Source organism: Lottia gigantea, assembly GCF_000327385.1.
Source record: "Lottia gigantea unplaced genomic scaffold LOTGIsca_30, whole genome shotgun sequence".
NCBI classification, from domain to species: domain Eukaryota; kingdom Metazoa; phylum Mollusca; class Gastropoda; family Lottiidae; genus Lottia; species Lottia gigantea.
In genome coordinates, this window is record NW_008708987.1 from 1,632,128 (window position 1) to 1,653,830 (window position 21,703).

Here is a 21,703-nt window from a genome sequence, read left to right on the forward strand (position 1 = left end):
GGTATCATTGTCACCATACCAAGGTACCCAATCACCTATTGCTTAAAACTTGGTGGTAGTTCATTTCTCGGTATCACAAAGATGATGTGATTTATTGAAAGAATATTGTTACTTAAAACTGACCACGAAAACTGTGATTTTGCAGGCACTGTGATTTCGTATACCTGTGCGAAATCTCGGTCCAGTTCATTAATTGCCAAAACAATCATAACACTAATAGTCTAAAGGTTTGACTGTAACAGAAATTGGTGTCAAAATGTTTCAGCACCCTTGATGACTGTCTTGACAATTTGAAAAAGAACTATGGCAGTGGTTCAATTTATGAACATCCATAGACACATGCCAATTAGCCTTAAGTTAGTACTTTTGATAACTGTCTTAGAAATTTGAAACAGCACTATCGCTTTAGTATATCAAGTCTTTTCACCTTAGCACTGAGTTTAATGTATAGTATACAAGGAGACATGACCATTAGCACTAAGTTAGTCACATTCGTTCCTTTAATTCGGTGGTTCCCATCCTTTTTCAGCCCTCACACCCCCAGAGCAATCATTTAATATTCACACCCCAAATTGTATAACTCTTTTTTCGAGCTATTCTTGATACTCTCAATGTTCCAAACGGACTAAATTGGCTCTGGGGTAGTGACTGTTACACGTCCATCGACTGAAAAACATGCATCAGAAGTCCTGAATATAGATCCCCAAAGATAAATTCTTCTCCTACGAGAGTTGGCCACATCCCTGACCTCCAGTTCTACACCCCCAGGTTATAAAAGCACCCCAGGGTGGGAACTAGGGCTGTAATTGAAAATATCATCCGCCATTGCATCATCATCAGAGTTATATAAATATCAAGTGTTCGCATCTTCGCTTCAACTTTCAATGAATATTGCTTCGTTAATTTCAATGAAAATTACCAGACATTAGTATCAAAAGTGATCTTAAAAGAATAAATGCAAAATATTGTTCCAAAATGTCACAAAGCACCAAATTAAAATAAATATTTTAACAATAACACGGAGGATTTGTTAGTAAAGTCACACCATCGGTCGACATGGATTCGTCTTTTCATATTGCTGATGTTGACTTCGTATTGCGATTCTGTTCACGTGCACTGGTATAGGTACGACTATTTTAGGCTTATTGGCGCCGTCGTGGCTGTTTCTGGTATGAGCTAACCCGGCCTTGACCCTCTTCCATTTAGCTCTCCTGTTTTGAAACCAAATTTTCACTTGCACTTCACTGAGTTTGAGGACATGAGCTATATGAGATCGTTCCGTTAAAGATAAATATTTTTTACTGTGGAATTCCTTTTCCAATTCTAATAATTGTTCACTGGTGAATGCTGTGCGGCGCCTCCTCGATTTTCCTGATCCGTTTGACGTCATTTCCTGATCGAAACCCTGATCCTCTGATACTGAGTCATTTAAATCGGGGCTTTCACTTCCGGTTTCCCTGTCTGTGGTTCGGTCATCTTGATGTTGTTTTGTTTGAGTCGGAGATCCTGCAATTAGAAAAAAAGCTCACATAACTATTGTGAAATAACAATGTTTCGTTTAGTTTCTTTCCAGCAGTAAAACAATATCAATATAAGAAATCACCCTGTATAATATAATATATATATATATAATTGCACTATTTCAACTTCAAAAATATATTTTTGATATTAGCTATTGGTGAACTTTCTGAAAGACCTGGAATAAAATCTATTCATAAATCTATCGTAAATGGATACAGACAAATAGCGATGCCGATAATTTTGAGCACGGACCAGATGGTAGAAAATATACTCGTGAACCCAAGTTTATTATTTTTCTTTCTTTCTTTCCTTAAGATATACAGTTACTTCTTATTATTGGAAAAGTTTATATTTTTTCTTTATGTTTGTTTGCGGCAGTTAGTCAGACCTTCAGCTTTATTAAATTTAAATTTATTAAATCTCACTCTTGCATTCTGAATCCCATCCTAGAAATTCCATTGGACCATTTCATAAACAATCTCGCATGTCGTTGCTTTAAAGAACATGGTAAAAATCAATCATTCTAATCAACCTTGGATATCGATCTATTGATTTGATAAACAGTAGATGAATAATTTAACAATAATCCAATGAATAATGATAAACACACCAGACGAATATGAGAGTTTATCATATTATAGGATCATAATGGGATTTATCTTATTATAATCTAATGCTCTTTTATAATTCATTAATGATTATTGTGGCTACTTTAGACAATTAGTCAAACCCGAGCTATTTAAAGGGACACTATGCAATAAAAATCAGTATAAGCAAGACGATACCGTTAATCAACATCTCGTCCAAAGTATGGCAAAATCAAGAGTAAAAGTTGCATAATAGTGGACTCCAAAGCGAGGTACCATCAGGTGTTTAGCACAGAGAAAGCATGCTTCTACTTCCCTAGCTACAACCGGCACTGTTATATAGGCCAATATATTTTGCATTCAGCTATTATAATGGACACCTAGATTTTGGCCTACAGGTTCCATTTGTTTGAGCATCTAACAAACTAAAAAGAGACTACCCCATTAATATAGTCTCAAACGATCGATGTTGTACGGCCGACACAAAAAGGACAACGGTTTGTTTACTTACGATGTGAAAGAGAAGTTCTGAATGGACGAATTTTTTAGATAATATTTTGATGTTTGTAATGTAAAATCATGACAAAGTAAAACTGTGTTTACCGACATATGCTTCGCACAAAACAGCTCAAACATTTGATAAAAACCTTTGACCAATGAAATTTGAAATATTTAGAAGAATGAAAGTGAGGTTTTGATATCATTAAGGCGAATTACAAATCTTACATTTTTGGTGGACAAAAAAACAAAACAATGAAGAATTAATTTACCTGCAAATTATGAAATTATGAAAATGTTGGACAATGTAAACAATTCAAAGTTCCATCTTAACTCAGGATCTAGCTTTGAAGCATATTATTTTCCCTAATTGATTTGACAAGGCCATAACCTACCCATGTTTTCCTGATCATAAAATACTTTCTAAATTACGAAAGATGCACAAACATAAGAGATGAAGGACTTAAAGTTGTATGTGTACAGTAAATGGATTTTTTTTTATTCAATACTAGAAATTTTCCGCATTACAATTCACGTTAAACGCATTAGATATTTCTAGTGATAATTCAGCGAAACAATCCAATCAAGCCTAAAGCTCAGAAGAAGTTAACAATTGGCTATAGTTTTATCAATAACATGAAAAGTATATCAATGAATACTCTAAATATATAATTTATAACGCTTGGAGACCATTCAAATCGTTAGTAACATCAATAATTGCTCATCGGTTTGAAAAAATGTCAGAGGCTTAAAAGACAATGGTCACTTGCTGTTTGTGGAAGAATATTTAATAGAGATATTATTTCAAACTCTTTCATTTGGCTGTTTGTTGGCATGATGTATTTTACCCCCCGCGACAGTGAATTATAATATGTATGATACAGTTTGTGAAAAAGTACAAATGATATTACATTTATAGATAATTGGTGTTTTATATTGTGAGATTTCCTACTAGATACCAATATAACAATTAAATATAGTCTATTAATTCTTTTATTTCAAGTTATTATCATTATAATCATTATATTTCGTTTTGTATAAACTATTACTAATTTTGTACGCAGGCAACTAACGATATTTCAAAAGTGTTAAATCACATTCCGAAAAAAGCGTAATGAAATATGCAACGAAATTTTTGTCAAAGCATTAAAGTATACTACGTCTTAGAATTAACATAAAATTTAAGTTCTCAAGAATGATCAATATGAGTATATATTCATCAGTTAACTTATCTGGTGTCATAAACTTAGAATAGAATCCCTGTACAATGTATTTGCATTTTTATTAAATTTTTGGGATTTATCTGATTATAGAAGGATCCTGTTATGTTATTTATGACACCAGGTATATCTACTGATGAATATATACTCTTTTTGGCCAAGTTTAAAATTTTAAAATCACATGTTTATTCTAAGAAGTAGTATCCCTTTAAACTTTTTACTAACAGAATTTTCATAAAAAAAATATTTTCGGATGTCTTATATGGTTAAAGTTTATAGGCCTACGGTGCTCTGGTGATGCGTAAAACGAGTGAGCACTTTGATGAGTAAATCGATGAAAATTCAGAAAAAATTGATAATGAATTCTATATTCGTTGTCGTTTTGTTTGAATTGAATTTTTTACTGCAGCCGTGACATGCAGAGAATACATTAAAGAGTTATAATTAGAAATATTTACATATACAATTACAGAATACAATTGCATATAAATAATATAAAATAAAATGAACTTTCTGCACCTCATGAGACTAATGCAATGCCATGCAGTGTAATATGAGGGAAATTTTTTAAGATAAAAGGTATAAAATATGCGTCTGTGTGGTCGACTTCTCTCACACCCCGGTCATTACACCGTGAATCTAATATTCAACATGTCAATTAATTTTGAAATAATAGAGGATCTGATTCGCTTGGTCTATTCTCTCTCATAAAATCATCTGAATGAAACCAATATAACCCTTCATTAATTTATAACACACGTCAAATACAACCGGATACATTTATTACAACAGTTCTAAAACTTGGTCAACCATTTTACGAAGTTTTTATTTCTAAAAAATCATCTGACCACGAGTATTTAAAAATTAGATTTGAATAAAGACATCATTAATTGTCAAACTATTAATATCTCGTCAATCAGTCAAGTTGATAATAATAGAAATATTTACTCTATTTCTCCCTTCTCATACCTCCCTTTCAAACTATTAATCACTTCTTGAGAAATAAATTCACTTTCAACAACCTGTGCCTCTATTATTTTCCACTTGCGTGCAATTGACGTGGACGGTTAGTTTACAGCCTTCCATGTCCCATTATTTTCCACTCGCATGCAATTGACATCGCAGACGGATATTTTTAATTTTCTACGATTGTTATCATAACGTCAGATTCCACAAAAGATTTGAGTGGCACTAACACGGAACAAAACGACTTTTAAGTAGTTTGACTCTTCAATGTGTGAAGGTTGAAAATTAACCATCACTCTTCAATACTGGGAAATCAGAAAAGGTCTTGTTGACGTCATAGAGTTTGAAATCTTAAAATGATAGCATTACGAATCGATCTCTTTCTTTGTTGGTTCAAATGCTGGTATTGTTTTTTTTGTCATAATATGCACAATACGACATTAAATAATATTTTCTCTTTTACGTGTGGGGGTTTTAAAAGATATTTCAAGCTCATGCCTCAATTAGTTTTTTCTGCCTTTTCTCTTTTGTGTAATTTGCCACTTTTCAAATAATTATATGCCAATTTCTACCCATATTTTCTATTTTTGTATATTCCTCCTTTGTTTGATATTTTATTTCAAATGTTTATAGGCCAATTTCTACCCATTATATCTATTTTTGTATATGCCAATTTTCCTTCGACAATATTTCTATTTTGTATATGCCCACTTTCTCCCGCCATATTTTCTATTTTTGTATATTCCTCCTTTGTTTGATATTTTATTTCAACTGTGTATATGCCAACTTTCTCCCGCCATTTATTTCGATTTTTGTATATATGCCAACTTTCCTTCGACATTTTTTCCTATTTTTGTATATGCCAACTCTCTCCTCTCTCCTTTTCAGCTTTCTGTTTGTACTTCTTTGGTTAGGTTCAACTTGCTCTTTGCTTATGGTGACATATTTCTATATTTCTGTAATCGATTTTAAAATCCGAATTAAATCTTATTAAAACTAATAGTGTATTTCTCTCTTAAATATTAGCAGTTTGCAAAACATATGTAGACAACATAATGAAAGATTAGGCGTTGATAAAACACGTGTTATGTAATATCTATTCAAATACACGACAGAAAATCAATAGTATAAATATATCAAGTCAAAATCAATACCAAGGTTCACTGAGATCGGCTAATTATGATATCTATCACTTAATAAAGCTCAAGAAACCAATAGATTATGTCAAAATTTTCATAATATTGTATCAAAATATTTCATGTATTGACTTTGTGCCAAAATTGAAGCATAAAATTGTTTAAAATTAAATAACAGTTTGAATTTAAATAAATATTATTATGTTCTACGTTCAAAAGTGTCAATAACTCTCGGATTGACGTGAAATTTGATTCATATACAGAGTTCAGAGATCTGTTAAAACATGCTGGTACTGTTATTAGTTATGCTTAATTTAATTCTAATACCCTTTCTGATTGTTATAGCCCTTCAAAATTAAAATAAGCTCATAATAATTCAATCTAATGTCTGTATGGAAAGAGAGGTTTTACGTGTATCAATATTAAAATCTATAAACGACCTACAGCACAGTAAACTTTACAATGAGAATTAAGCGCAGACTTTTAGAAATTATCTCCGAAAAGACCCTTAGCTTTATTCTTTGCCTGTTTAACGTGAATTCAAGAAATATGAATTCCGATTTGATACGTCTATAGCTTAATAATCATTGTCATATAAAGATAAAAAAAATAATTGTTTTAGTTTCCATATGATACTATATCAAAATCTATTTTCTTATCTTTTATATTGAATGTTGCTGTGAGTTACAAACTTTGAATGCTTCTGTCACAGGAAGTTCACCTCGAATAACGTTGATAATTACTCTAAACTACAGCTTGCTGTTGATATTATAGAGGTTAACGCCCATGGCGAAACTAGCCAAAATTTGGGCTCATTTGACTAAATTATTTTGTGTCCATTTGGTCCTGTATAAATGGAAACATAAACAATAGGACCAAGTTATACAACGTTCTTACTTCTAGGCCTAGGTTATTGTACAACAATGTTTTATTTCTTAAGGAATCTAACTTTAAAACATTTGTACGATATTGTTTGTACAACAAACGTTTGATCTTCAAAAATTGTGTATTTTAATGAAACTATTAAAGCGAAAAAAATATATTTGTTAGTAAAAAAAGGAAATGAGAAAAAATAAATAAAATGTCTTTCAGAGATAATTCAAGCAAACTGTGGAGCACATTAAAATAATTTTTTGCCCAATTTTATGGTCTGATAGTTCTTGATTTTAGATTATTGATATACAACTATTTCATTTTTTATCAACTCATCCATTATGACAATGTAAATTGTGGAAACTATGCGTTGTTTGGTTATAAAAATAAGAAATAGTAGACCTAATGAATAAGGCATGGCTTACATTTTTTTTCTAACTAACCGTAGGTTTCACTTGCCCATACGCAAAGAAATGCGGCGAAATACGTACAGGTGCGTACGTTATAAGCTTTCAATATGAGCATGTGAAACGTTGCGTTGAAAATTGTGTATACGTACTTCTCTAGGTAAATCTTTTCATATATGCATGTTTATGTCTAATGAAGATTGTAATACATTTTACAAATAACCTTACAAGCTGTAATTAATATTTTAAAAATATTCCTTATGAAAACACCCTACCATATTAATGTCATTTACATGTAATATAAGTTGATTTTAAATGTGAATTATATCATTATTGTTTGAATAACACTGTGTTATAACCTTGATAAGGAAATACGAATAGGAAAAAACCTTTAGAATTGAGAAAATTGCTTTAAATATCTAAATGACTTAAAAACCTGAATAAATGAATGAATGGCTAAATGTCAAACGATAGTTGATTCAAGTGTAAAACGAATTAAGAGAAAAAATATAAAAATATTTAATAATGTCTTGTTTTAGTAATAGACATGATATATTCACATTCTGTCGTGATATTTTACATTATTTCTTAAAGGAATACTACCTCTTAGATTGGACATAAAATTTAAAGCCTATATACATGTACTAGTGTATATATTTATCAGTTAGACTTACCAGGTGTCATGACTGAAGAATAGAATCTCTATATAACACGATATATTCATTAAACTAAATAATTATTGAAACACTCTTCTAAGCATATTTCAAAATTACTCATGAATTATTACTTAGTTTTATGGTTTCTTTTGATTATTGAGGGATTCTGTCGTATAGTTTTGACACGGTAAGTCAAGTCACAAACAAAAACTTGGCAAAATTTAATTTTTTATTCATCCTAAGAGGTAGTATATCTTTAATGTTGATTTTTTAACTTGATGTTGTTTATAATTCCCATTTTAACCTATTCAATGTCGAGTTATTTTAAAAGATGTCTTTATCACTTAAAGGGTTATTCAATTTGAGAAATATGCATTATGACTTTATCATTGTGACAACATTAAAGAAAATTTAACAAAGACTAACGTACACTGTCGATCAATGGTACAAATCTTGAAATATTTACTTATATATTTTAATATAAAACTTAATGCAATTGTTTAAAAAAATAGGCTATTATTAAATTATTAAATCTAGAGTGCTTATATTAATAATGCATTTAATTTTATATACAAGTCATGTTTCGTTTATCCCTTTTAAGAAAATACTATATAATATGTGCAGTTAGATCCATTAAAATTTAATTCAATTCTGTGTAAGTAATATCAATACATATTCATGTTTATTCAAAATATCAAAGATGTATTCAGGATAAATACGTGAACAATCATTATAGTTATAAAGGTTTTTTTTTATTTGGTAATATGCTTTTATATCCATAGTCTAGTGCCCTATTGTTTAAAATAAGTCGAACCTATATTTAAATATGTATAAGTTGGTACCTAATTAGGCATCCCAAAAGTCAAATTTAATAAATAAACAAAAGGAGAGAAAACTGATTAATTGGAGATGTAACCAATTCATATGCAAATGGGGGGAAGGGAGAGGGGGGGGGGGGCTATTTTAGGTTGTATAACTGCCAGGAGTCTATAACCAACAATCAATTTAGCCAAGTCAGTGTCAAAGTTTTCGTATTAAAACACAATGAAGGGGGCCAAGCTTTATAGAATTTGTCATAAAAGAATGACTAATCACTTATAGCCACTTGTCAAAATGCTAATCTGCCCAATTCATCGATGAAATATGTCTACTATCTTTCAACTAAGAATGAATTAGTCAAATTGCAGTCGACAATTTTCCAGGTTTTGCATTAAATAATTATATGATTTATCTGATTTCAATAAGTGCAATTCGTGTTCCTTTGATCAATGATTGAAACCATTGGCAGCTATAAAAATATCAAATAAAGAAAGCCTACCTGTATATAATCGATTAAAGTTCAAATTCAGTTGCAGAATAGCATCAAGTGTGCCGGAAGTGGAAGCATGCCCTCATTCTCTAGCAGTGGCTCAGTGAGTTAGATGCTTTACTCGCTAGCCCGAATGTTCAGTCCTGGCATATGCCGAGATAATACTTTTGGGTTTCTAACCCTGATTTCCCCTTTCAGTTATGCAGGTTGGGAGGGGATGACATGGAGAAAGAGTCTTATTCTGTCGGATGGGGCAATAAACCGAGGCCTATTGTGCTACAGACTGTGCACTTTAACGCGCCTTCGACAGTTGGAAATCGAAAAAGAACAATCTACGTGACAATCTAGTCTGGGTGATTGTTGAGGTCGAGTCTAGGTGATTGTTGAGGTCTAGTCTAGGTGATTGTTGAGGTCTAGTCTAGGTGATTTTTGAGGTCTAGTCTAGGTGAATGTTGCGGTCTAGTCTAGTTGAATGTTAGGGTCCAGTCTAGGTGTTTGTTGAGGTTCAGTCTAGGGGAATGTTTGGGTCCAGTCTAGTTGATTGTTGAGGTTCAGTCTAGATGATTGTTGAGGTCAAGTTTAGGTGATTGATGAGGTCTGGTAAAGGTGATTGTTGAGGTCAAGTTTAGGTGATTGTTGAGGTTCATTCTAGATGATTGTTGAGGTCAAGTCTAGATGAATGTTGAGGTCCAGTCAAGGTGATTGTTGAGGTTCAGTCTAGATGATTGTTGAGGTCAAGTCTAGGTGATTGTTGATGTTCAGTCTATGTGATTGTTGAGGTCAAGTCTAGGTGATTGTTGAGGTTCAGTCTAGGTGATTTGCTCCTTCTGTGAGTACCTTTGATATCCTTATGCTCAAACATTAGACCACATTGAAATCAAATTTGTACCCTTATTTATTTCTTAGTTCTCAACTTAAATGCGCACATGTAAATTTGTAGATGTAAAAACAACAAACAAACAACTAGAAAAAATGTCAAAAAAAATCAATTTACTATTTGATCGCTTTTCAGCAAAAATAGAAAATTATTTAAACAATACGTAAGCTTAAATTGTTGATTTGATAAACAAATTGAAATCCTCAGAAGTCAGTCAGTGTCTTGGTGAACTGTCTCTGAACTGTAAATATTTTTATTTATATTATGTGCAATGATCAGTCAGACATTAATGGGCGAGGGCTAATTGCATAATTGAATGTGAATTATAGATTATATGCAATAAAACACTTACATAGATTTCAATCGAAACTGTGCAGTCATTAAATAGATCTACCACCCTTTTACCTATAATCTTTTTAATTCTTTATCTTAATTTTAATGTTTGCATTATGCAGTGTATGGCACGACAAGGAATTACGAGTTATATTTAAATAGTTTAGCATGATTTTAATCAGGTTTTAATTGTATTCATAAGAACCTGGTCGATTTAAACCTATCCCAAACAAGGCTGATAATATCAGTATTAGAAACTAATAATAATGGCAAAATTGACTCATATAGGGTGTGATGGAAATCCATACAAGCAAGACAATTCTGTAAATAAATATCTAGTCAAAATCATGGCAAAATCGAGAGCAATAATTGTATAGTCGTGGACTCCTCCAAAGAGAAATCCATCAGATGTTTCGAAAAGAGTAAGCATGGTCTGTATGGGTCGTATCTGTATTCGTTTGCAGATAGTTACAAATAGTAACATACTAATCGATATGGTACTATAATTAATCCACAAAGTCCCAAACAGCGCCGCAGTCTCATTTAATTCCATGTCTAACATTGGTAATGACAGATTCTAGAGGCGGAGTGATATTTGTGATAAGCTGTATCAACTTTCCTGTAGATACGGTAATAACGTAGTTCGGATGTAGTTATAACTATCAGCTAAACTTTCGTCAAAAATCACGGCTCCAATCCAAGCCTTCAGTCTCTCTGGTGAGAGTTAAGTGTCATTTTAATCCAAGTAATATATAACAGTAGTAATATATATATATGGATAAAGATAAAGAGACCTCTCTTTTACTTTCACTTGTAATTTAATGAGGCAAAGTTTAGTACACGTGTATATACAATGTTTCTTCAGGCCTACAAATAATATAGTAATATACAGGTGTAATATTATAAAGTTTGGTATAAAGATATCCTGATGAGTGATTTATTAAATATCTTTACTACTGGATAGTGTTAAATTTCTTACCTTATTTAATAATAAACATAACATCAAAGGAAATTATAATAACATGCCTAGACGATCAACTTGTTAGCAAGTGGCGTCGTTTTCTATACATTTGATGTGGATTTGCATAATTATTTTTGGCAAGTTTGAGTTTGAGGTGACATGTGAAGGTTTTATTTGTTCCCTTTCACCCCCTCCCCCATCTTCACAATGTCAAGCCATTCTCCTTATACCTTGACTGCAATAATCACCTTTTTGTATCATGGAAGTTTGTCAATGAAACGATTTCATTGGATCATACGTTAGCGAATGCAGCCAATTAGAGGTCTAGATGTTTACAGCCTTTCTGTCGAGGAATCTGATTGGTTATATTCTCAAATCAAATAAATTAAATTGCTGCATTATGTGATACAAAAGGGTGCCTATTACAATCAAGGTGAAAGATGAAGTTTGTAGTAGCTTGACATTATGAAGATGAAGTTTGTAATAGCTTGACATTGTGAAGATAAAGTTTGTAATAGCTTGACATTGTGAAGATAAAGTTTGTAATAGCTTGACATTGTGAAGATGAAGTTCGTAGTAGCTTGACATTGTGAAGATGAAGTTTGTAATAGCTTGACATTGTGAAGATGAAGTTTGTAATAGCTTGACATTGTGAAGATGAAGTTTGTAATAGCTTGATATTTTGAAGATGCCTTCCCTTCTATAGAAATATCTATATTATTGATGTCTGTCGAGTTCCAGATTTCTATTTCCTATTGGTTCATTTTAGTGGTTTTTCTCAATGATAAAGCTATTTTTTGTAAATGGAAAGTAGATGTTGCCCCATATGATGTTTCACACGGGAAATGTTTTTTTTCTTACCAAATTTGGTATCAAAATGGTTCCATTAACAGGCATTAAATTGGAGGAGGGTTCTCAGAATGCAGGAGAGTTTATATTAAACTTAAGTCCACGAGGGATGTGCCCCCACCAATATAAGTCCTCGGGCCCTCACTAATATAGTTGAGCCAGTGGTTGCACATCCAAAACATCATTATAATGATAAATTAGTGAACAGAGTTCTTTGATTTCTTCCATTTTGATATGCATTCTGTTTAAATAGATATTTCACGAGAATATATATAAAGACTAAACTTGCTACTCAATCTATCCAGAATTTTATTTAACTTGCTATCTGTGAAAGAAATGTACAAATTAATACATGTATTAATATTTTTAAACAAAATAAGAAATTTAAAATTCTCTTCATAAACATTATCAGTTTGATTATAGAAATCATATTCAAATAAATTTATTTCTTAAATCTAATGTTTATAGGTGTATAAGTACTCATGTACCGATATACTTTTCACATCATTTTTTTATAAATTTATTTTAACCAAACAGAATAATATCAAGAGATTAAATGAAACATAAAGATTTAAGAATAATCCCAAATCTTTCATAAAATAAAACAAATATGACATTAAATTTAGAGAAATCTTAATTTTACTATTTTGTCACATTTTTCCCTTTTGTTCCAGGCACAGTAGATTTATACGGAAGTTATCAACGTATCTTATTAAAATCTTAAAACATCTTTCATTATTTTTTGTACTAAACCACAAACCATTACATTCTTGTGTTAATGAAGATTTGATTAAAACAATGAATTATTTTCAGCTAAAACCCATGTTTATATCAGCTATTCCTTTATACTAAAACCTATATAAATATTAATATGTAGACTTTTTAATAATTGCTGTTATTTCCCACATCTATATAATGCCTATTTATGCCTGGCATAAAGAAGGGTTTTTCATGTCAAACGATTTACTTCTCTTTATACTATAGTTCATCTCTTCTACAATGTAAGGGCTCGTTCAATCTAAAAGGGGAAGTTTGGTAGCTTTTTAAAAAAGGAATTAATATTCAGTCCTGACCTCCGATGGTCAATATTATTTCAAATTTTAGCAATACTGTGAAATGAATTTTGGTTTACACAATAATGTCAAAGGAGGGAATAAACTTTATAAGTTATCAGTCTAATTTTCAGATGTGTTCACCATAACATTCAGTTACAACTTTACTTTGAGAATATGATCTGAATACATGTATAACTGTGACTATATGTAAAATATACCAAGTGAATTTGTGAATAATTCCACTTTGAGTTCACTATCACTATCATATATTATAACAATTGCTGTTTCTTATTATTCTATTTTATCTGTATTTTCATGAAGCTGTTATATTTCTTGATTTTGAATATTTTTCTGTTTTATTTCTATCTTAGTGACGTCTGTCACAGATTTATAAACTCAGTAGAAGTATTCATACAATTTATATCGCTATTTTTAGTCATACACGAGGACACATGATATGAAATTGAAGACACTTTTTCAAAGGGCTGAATTCAAGATGGTAAGTTGGTGAAATTAAGACGTCAATTTTATAACAGTTCTTATACAACTTATTATGTTTTAAAAGAAACGAAGAGGTCCAATAGAAAAACCAAAGCAAATATATTTCTTGTTATTTCTTCATAAATTCACAAATAATTATTTGGAGTAAAAAAAAGCCTTTTGGAAATACATGTATGAATCAAATCAGGCATGAAGTATTATACATTTATATGTATACTAGGATAGATTGTACAAAATCTTTGCATTTCTAAAAGAGGGATTATCAAAATGTATCACATTGTACTATTGAAGGTTTCAAACTATGCATATAGTTATACATGTATATTATAAAGCTATAGAATACTTGTATAAAATTTAGAAATTTTAATAAGAGAGAAAATTAAACTTATCAATATACATATTTTACTGTGAAATATAATAACCCGTGTGTATAGTTAGATACATATTATGCATCTAATTTCTAAGCAAGGGATTGGACACCTAAAACAAAATGCATCAATTAAAACTAAGGAGTTGACAAACTTAACAAAATTTCCCCAAAAATTTAAAACCCCAAAATTAGAATAATTACCTCGAGATCTGTCAGGAACATCGTCATCACCATCTTCACTATTTACAGGACTCACAGACAAACTTCTTTCAGGATTTAAAGCACCCGGTTTAGGAATTATTCCAGATATACTACCGTCTTTGATTCCATGATTAGAAAACCCGGAGTTGAATAGATAATCGGCACCAGGATGAGGTGGAAGCAGGTGCGCTTGTGCGAACATCGGATGAGTCAAAGGCATCGCCCGGGGATCTGGCATTCCACCTTGAGGAAGCGATGAGGGCGGCATAAACATGTACCCCGGATAATAAAACGGGGGATGCAGTCTTGGTTGGGGTGCCATCAAGGCATCGATAGAAAACGAACTGTACATCGGACGATGCATGGTTCCTAATTCACGTCCACACAATCGAGAATTCTTTACTAATTTAACAGTATATAGTCCAGCTTGTGTATCCAACCGGGTTCTTAATTACGTATTCCATTGCATATTAATAACATATCGTGTTCAAATTCCAATTAATTCAGCTTAATTAATATTCAATAATTAACACAAATTAGCATTATATAAAAAAACATCCAAATAGACCAGTAAATTTCAGTACTGGCTCCGTACAAATTAAAACATATAAAACTCGATGACGTTATGGTGAAAAGTCCTTCGTTTCTTTTAAGATTAAAAATCTCGATCCGTGAATTGAAGTTTTGTTGGTATTTCCTGTAAAAAACGTTTAACTGTCGTATTAAGAATGTGTATAGAGTAGTTATATGAATTGTTTAGCTGTAAAGAGATATAATCAAGTTAGGTATAACTCGAGAGGTGTAACCCTTCGTCTCATCAATCATATTATCACCATCCTTACCCTGGCCATTATCATACATCACGTGATCGACATTCTCGTGTCTTATTGGCTAGTAGCTGGTTGGTCACTCCCATCAATATGAATATTGACAGGTTTAATTGTCGTGCTGGAGAATCAGTCATTGGCTATCCGAATACACTCAGCTAACTGATTAATCAATCCGTACTTAATTATGATGAATAACATTAAAATGATGATGTTAAATTTGCGGTGACATATTTCGTTTAGTTTTCACAACGGGGAACGAAGTATTCATCAAAATCTGGAGTAGAGTCTGTATGAATAGGGATAAATGCATAAATTTATATGAGTCTTAATAGACGCATTGGCCATGGACAAAAAGACAAATATCGTGTAAGAATATATTGGAGCAATGCTTAAAACCAATACGGGTTACCTAAAATATAAACATTGGGGTTTACAAAGCTTTCAAAAAGAACAAACGGGAACAAGAAAAATTGAAAAGAATTTTTTTTTTCGCAATTTTATTTTCTACTAAGATGACAATATTGATTGCAACAAAGCACTTCGTTAAATTTGTTTCTCTGTTGATTTGTTTCAGATATTTTGTCAGTCAAAATAAAACACCATAATAAAAAGAAATATTTCAGGATCAAAGCTATACGAGTCATCTTTTCAGCTATGTTTTCTATTCTACTATATGAATAATAAATTATTTGCACCGTATAGTCCCCAATAAACTCTTAGAAACTAAATTGACGACCACTACATAATATCTAATACATTCGACAATAAACACCAACCAAGCGTATATCACACCACGTATCACATACACTAAATAGATCTGAATAATATACAAATTATAATACGAATTAGGTAGGCATTACAACACTTATCATGACGATATAAGCATGAATTATAACGTTATAAGATTTTGTATATATCGTTAATGGCCTACGTGTAATTGCCCGAATTAATTAAAAAAATCTTTTCAAATAATTGAATAATAACACATTGTACTGGTTTATGAATACTGATTGATATAGAGGGTGTCTACTTGGCGTTAAATTGAAACCTTAATTTCTATTATATTTTTGATCGACCTTTTTGATTGGAATAAAAAATGCAGGATAAATAATTCTGAAAGTTAGTAATTTATGCGTTCCGTGATAGCCTATAATTTGTTTTTAATTAGGCCATTTTTAGTATTTTTAAATAGATGTATAAATTTCCTCATTTGAATATTCCCTTCCTACATTAACATTCTGTGTCTACTACTTTATTGTCACAGGTTGCAAGTCTTTGATTGTTTTGGTTTTTGTGGAAATGAGAGGTTTTCTTAGTAAAGAATGAATAAACGAAACAAAAAGTCAAACAGATACATGTATTCAGTGGTGGAGCCAAAGAGGTGCAGAGGGGGCAGCTGTCCCCTCGCAGCCCCAAAAGCAAGTTTTTCGGGCAAAAATATCATAACTAGGTTAGAAATTCGGACAATCTCTTATATTTCGCCCCCCTCGGACGTAAACTGCTTGTATTGGATTTCATATTTTTTTTATTTGTCTATTGCACTAAAGGGTATATTAACTGCACCCTATTTAAGAAGATCTCTTTATCTGTGACCTCGGCCAGTGCTTTACATAGTAGTTTCTATGAACTTCTTCACTCTAAAGGTACCATTATGTGTTATATTTACATGTATATCAATGTATTGTACAACCACGCTGTCATCACAAGGTTTTGAACTGTTTGTGGAACCATATTGTGTCATCATAGTTCTATGGTCTCATATAAAAATATGATAGTGTAGCCCATGAAATCATTGTACAACGTGGGTGTATCCATAGAAAAAACGACGTCATCCCCAAAGCCCTAATGCATTACGTTTGCCGCCTCCGTGAGTAGGCAACACTAGGTGCAAAAAACGGTAGAAAGTAAAACCCCGTTTCGATTTCTCCATCCAAAGTTAAATATAACTTGTACTGATTTGATAAACATATTGAATAAATTGAATCATTTCACCTCTTTCCACTCCATGATTTTCTTATAAAACGAATTATTTCGACATATAAAATGTGGTTTACTTCAAATTTACGATTCTTTGTTACGATCAATGAACCTTATGTCGGTTAACGTAAAAAATAATTAAATTCATCTCGATATAAAATTCAATCTTTTGAAATTGACTTAGAAACTTTCCCTACTTTTAAATTAGACATAAGTTTATCAATATTAGAGCCTCGAGTTCCCAATTAACACCCAATTTTCTTCCTTCGCTAGTGAAGAGTTGGTAATGTTCTGCCGCCAATTAGCACGTGCTATATGATTGACGTATTATGATATTGGTGATTAGACTGTTCATTAAATGATATCCAATCTATAATTTGTGAGAAAGACTTTTTCAAACGAGATGTGAACATAACTATAAATTATTTTACGACTTTCAGCAGATGTTTTATTTCCTAAAGGCCTTTGAGTTTGTGGCAATATAAACAGTATAGAGATCAGTAAAATTATTTTAAGGCCAGTAAAACGATTTTATTTCCTACAAACTGATCATTTTTATCGTATTTTCCATGGGCCAAGAAATAATTATGATGACTCGTAAGGTGTTTATGAGAAGAAATCGAAGAAAATCTTTGGAAAGCTAGATATAGCCTAGTAATTAACTGGTAATTATTTAACTTAGGTTTTCCAGATATCAGATGGCTTGTCTATTATATTTTAGTTACTGTTTTTTTCTACAATTATTATTATTATTATTTGCTTATGATTTTCATTTCATTTCAGTGGTCAAAATTCAGGTAATTATTGTCATTTTTCATTGCTCTGAATTTCAATAAGTTGATAGCCGAAAAAAAGGAAACCGAGGTATTATCTCGACTTATGCATAGAATTGAAACCTAGCGTTTAACTCACTGAGCCACCGCGGCTCCCCTATATATCCATTAATGACATGGTTTTGCGGCGGCGTATTGAGACAAGTGTAAATGAAAGCACTGGCCTGGGTTACAGAGCAATAAATAAGTTGATGGATAAAAATTAGACATTAGTATGATCTAACAACCTGGGAGATGAAATCCCGAGAAAGCTGTTACGAATTGATGTTGTATATTAGCAGCACATATATGGAATTATTGGCCCGTTAACTTAATTTCTATTGTTCATTTTCTACTACTCGGTTGTTTATTGTACCGAAAAATTCATTAAGCAAAAATCAAGTTAACTTTGTTTCGTTTTTTCAGTCGAATTTATATATCATTGATCTTTTTTTGACATGGGGAGTTGAAGCTTCAAGGTGATTTATTAATGAGTAAAATCTATGTATATTGTTACTAAGAGTATGATGGACCAAGAGTGATATTGGTACCAACCCATCTTTCCTGGCCACGTATTCTCGAAACAATCTTAGCACTAGGATGTCCTAGAAACAGTGTTGAAGATATTCCCCCAAAGAAGCACTGGCCAAGGTCACAAGAAGAGAACATACTTCTTTTACATCAATTATCAATTTGAGTGATAAAGAATAAATTGAAATGGTACTATTCGCTGCGTGCAAAGAGAAATTACAGCAACAGATTTAATTATCCATAAACCAGCCTACAATTAGATACAGGTAATCCTCAACTTTATGACAGTGGAACAGTTGGTAGCCATCGTGATTTTTATCTGCTAGGAGATTAAGTATCTTGGGTTCGAATCCTCCTCATGGTAAGAAAAATGCTGATTCCATAGCAAGTGCCTCCGAAAGTCGACTCTCGGTTCACTATCAGCTAAACTTTATGAACTCAAAGTTTAATCTTTAATCCCGTTGTTCTCTGACATAATTTGAATTATTTACATGTAAACGTCAGAATTAAGACAGAAAGAAGTTGTAGGGTTGACGAACACGTGTAACTTTTCTCATAAAATCGTGATATGTGATAAACGTAGACCACAGAAGCTAATGACGTCACAAAATTTCAAAATATCTCTACAGATTCTGTTTCACAATAAACTTTGTCTTATGCCCCGGAAGTGATTACCTTAAACACCCGAATCTTGGTGTCGTGATAATTAGAATGAATTAATTAAGAAATCTGACAAATTAACCTTCAAATTAGTCCTTTTGCTTTTCTGATTTACAAAAAATATATCTCAAACATCAGGTAATAGCAAACAGTTGTATTTTTTGATATAGGCAATATACACCTGTTGTACAACAACGTCTTACAACAGTGACGTATTACGTTATGGTATAAAATAGAAGGTAGTGGTAGGTTTGCGGTATTATTTACATCGATGAAGATTTTCTTGAAAGAATTCTACGATATTTAACAATGAAAATTATTCTTCCGATACATCATATCTAAATATGGGAAGGAAGAGTAATATACAAATTTACTGTCTCAAAAGAAGAAAAATGTGAGATTATCCGGTAAGGTTTTGAAGCCCTCAATCTTAAGGACCTTATAAGTCATTTTCGGCTATTTTGAAGAGAAAAAAACCTAAAAGACTTCGATTCTGTGCTGTATTAGTAATATCCACTACAAAGATGATGTACATGATATATGAATATTTTGGTACATAATATTATCGTGTCAACAAGTACTTTATGAACAAGAAAATTACTGAAAATCAAATATATTTGGTAAACAAATTGATTGTTTGCTATCATGAAATATGATTTGATAAAAAATTCCGTTTTTACGACTTGACGAGAGGAACGTTTAGTAAAATAAATTGTTGTCAATAATATCGGTTTCAGAGCTGTAATTAAATACCAGAGTTTATTAAAATACAGAGACTCCGTGGCGCAGTCCTACCTTTCAATTGAAGACTCAATTTGACAGTTGATTGACAGGTCGACCACGCCTACAAATTAGTCAATGAAATCTGACGTCTTGAAGATGCGGGAAGGAAATGGCGATGATTTAATATTGCCTGTATGTGTCTTCTAGAACTGTCAGTGGTTAAAAGAATGATTAAGTTGGGTCAATATTGCAGTCACTTTATGGAGGTTTATTGGTAATATAAGATTGAACTGTCACCGTCAGAAGATTTTTTTCTTCTGATTCTTGGAATTATATATATAAAAAAATGAACTACTGTCAATGAGTTTCGTTTTGGAATAAACTAAACTAGCTTAGTTCTAAAGAAGACTTGATTTGCAGTAATACATTGATACAACATATGACGTATTTGTACAACATATAACGTAGTTGTACAACATATGACGCTGTAGTACAACACATGACGTCGTTATACTACATGTGACGTAGTTGTATACTATAATACGTCGTAATGCAATGTATGACGCCGTAGTGCAATATATTGCGTTGTAGTGTACCACATAATGACGTTATACGAGTTCCTGAGCATAGTTCTACAACTCATAAGAAACAATCTTCATACACTGGTAGAGAAATTACAGTCAAGTTGCCAGTAAACTGAAAACCTAAGTAAATAGGACTGCTTGATCAGCTGCAAATGATTTATTTGAAAATTACAGGTTAGCATAGTTGATAAAACGAACACATGGACATCAAAACCCGCTCCTTATTACTTACCTTGAAGATCAAAGAGGCCGACAAGGAGATGATGCATCACGTGACATAGATCTAGGTAGTGAAGATCGTGAGGTGTATGGGTCTGAGATGATTACTGGGAGCGAGATGAAGGGGGTTACGTGAAGACTGTCTGCCAGCTTCAATATAACTGACACTCGATCCTGTTTTCACCCAGCCTGTGAAGTGGGTGGGAGGGACTGAAGGTGAGAGCTAGGGTTTAAATTACTTATCATCTTTTCACCTTTAATTATACTGTTAATCGAGCCGCCATCATCAAACACCATGATCCTATAGTGAATCGGTCAGCATCTCAACTCCGCTCTTACATATTCTATACACACTGGACCATGATATCTCTCTGCACTTCAGTTTTCAACTTCATTGATTTAATTCACTTTGACTTTCTGTCACCAATACACTTGTGTTTTGTTTGTTGTAAACAATATAATGACCTCTTGGTTTTTGACTTTTATCAATGATTTGGGACACAAAAGAGGGTCATTATAAGGCGTTTTTTTTCACAAAAACATGCATTATTATTTTGAGCTTTTAAACAATACCGGATATTGACCTTCGGAGCAGAAAACTATTGTTATACTTATCCAAAATACTGGTTCAAGTAAATATAAATATTTAAATTCCAATTGATATTTGGCGATCATAAAGGCTTCTCATGTATCCCTTTGAGGTTCTCAGATATGCTTATGGCTTTCTCAGATGTTGCAGATACCACAATGTTGTTCCAGATACTCCAGCGCTGTTCTCAAAATGCTTTTCTCAGGTATACCAATAGGATGATCTCATTAACCAACAATGATGTTCCCAGATACACCACTATGGTCTTCTCATATATCCCCCTGTGCTGTTCCCAGATATTCAACTATGGTGTTGTACCCCTATAATATGGTGTACGCAGATTCTACTATGATATTCTCTTATACACCACTATGTTCTCAAAAATCCCTATTGTATTCTCAGATACCGCTATGATGTTCTCGTGTACAAGGTATCGTGTTCTCAGATACACCACTATG

General features: G+C 32.2%; 2 protein-coding genes across 2 annotated transcripts; both read right to left on the reverse strand.

The window, feature by feature from the left end:
• Nucleotides 1-1,039: 1,039 nt before the first annotated feature.
• Nucleotides 1,040-1,390, reverse strand: LOTGIDRAFT_119124 (hypothetical protein; the record flags this gene model as incomplete). Its single annotated transcript, XM_009057531.1, has 1 exon — nucleotides 1,040-1,390. One exon carries the CDS (start codon nucleotides 1,388-1,390, stop codon nucleotides 1,040-1,042), a length of 351 nt encoding a protein of 116 aa, XP_009055779.1.
• Nucleotides 1,391-11,119: 9,729 nt separating this feature from the next.
• On the reverse strand, nucleotides 11,120-14,684 carry LOTGIDRAFT_161690 (hypothetical protein; the record flags this gene model as incomplete). Its single annotated transcript, XM_009057532.1, has 2 exons — nucleotides 11,120-11,250; nucleotides 14,321-14,684. The coding sequence occupies 2 exons, from the start codon at nucleotides 14,682-14,684 to the stop codon at nucleotides 11,120-11,122; spliced, it is 495 nt and encodes a 164-aa protein (XP_009055780.1).
• Nucleotides 14,685-21,703: the final 7,019 nt, after the last annotated feature.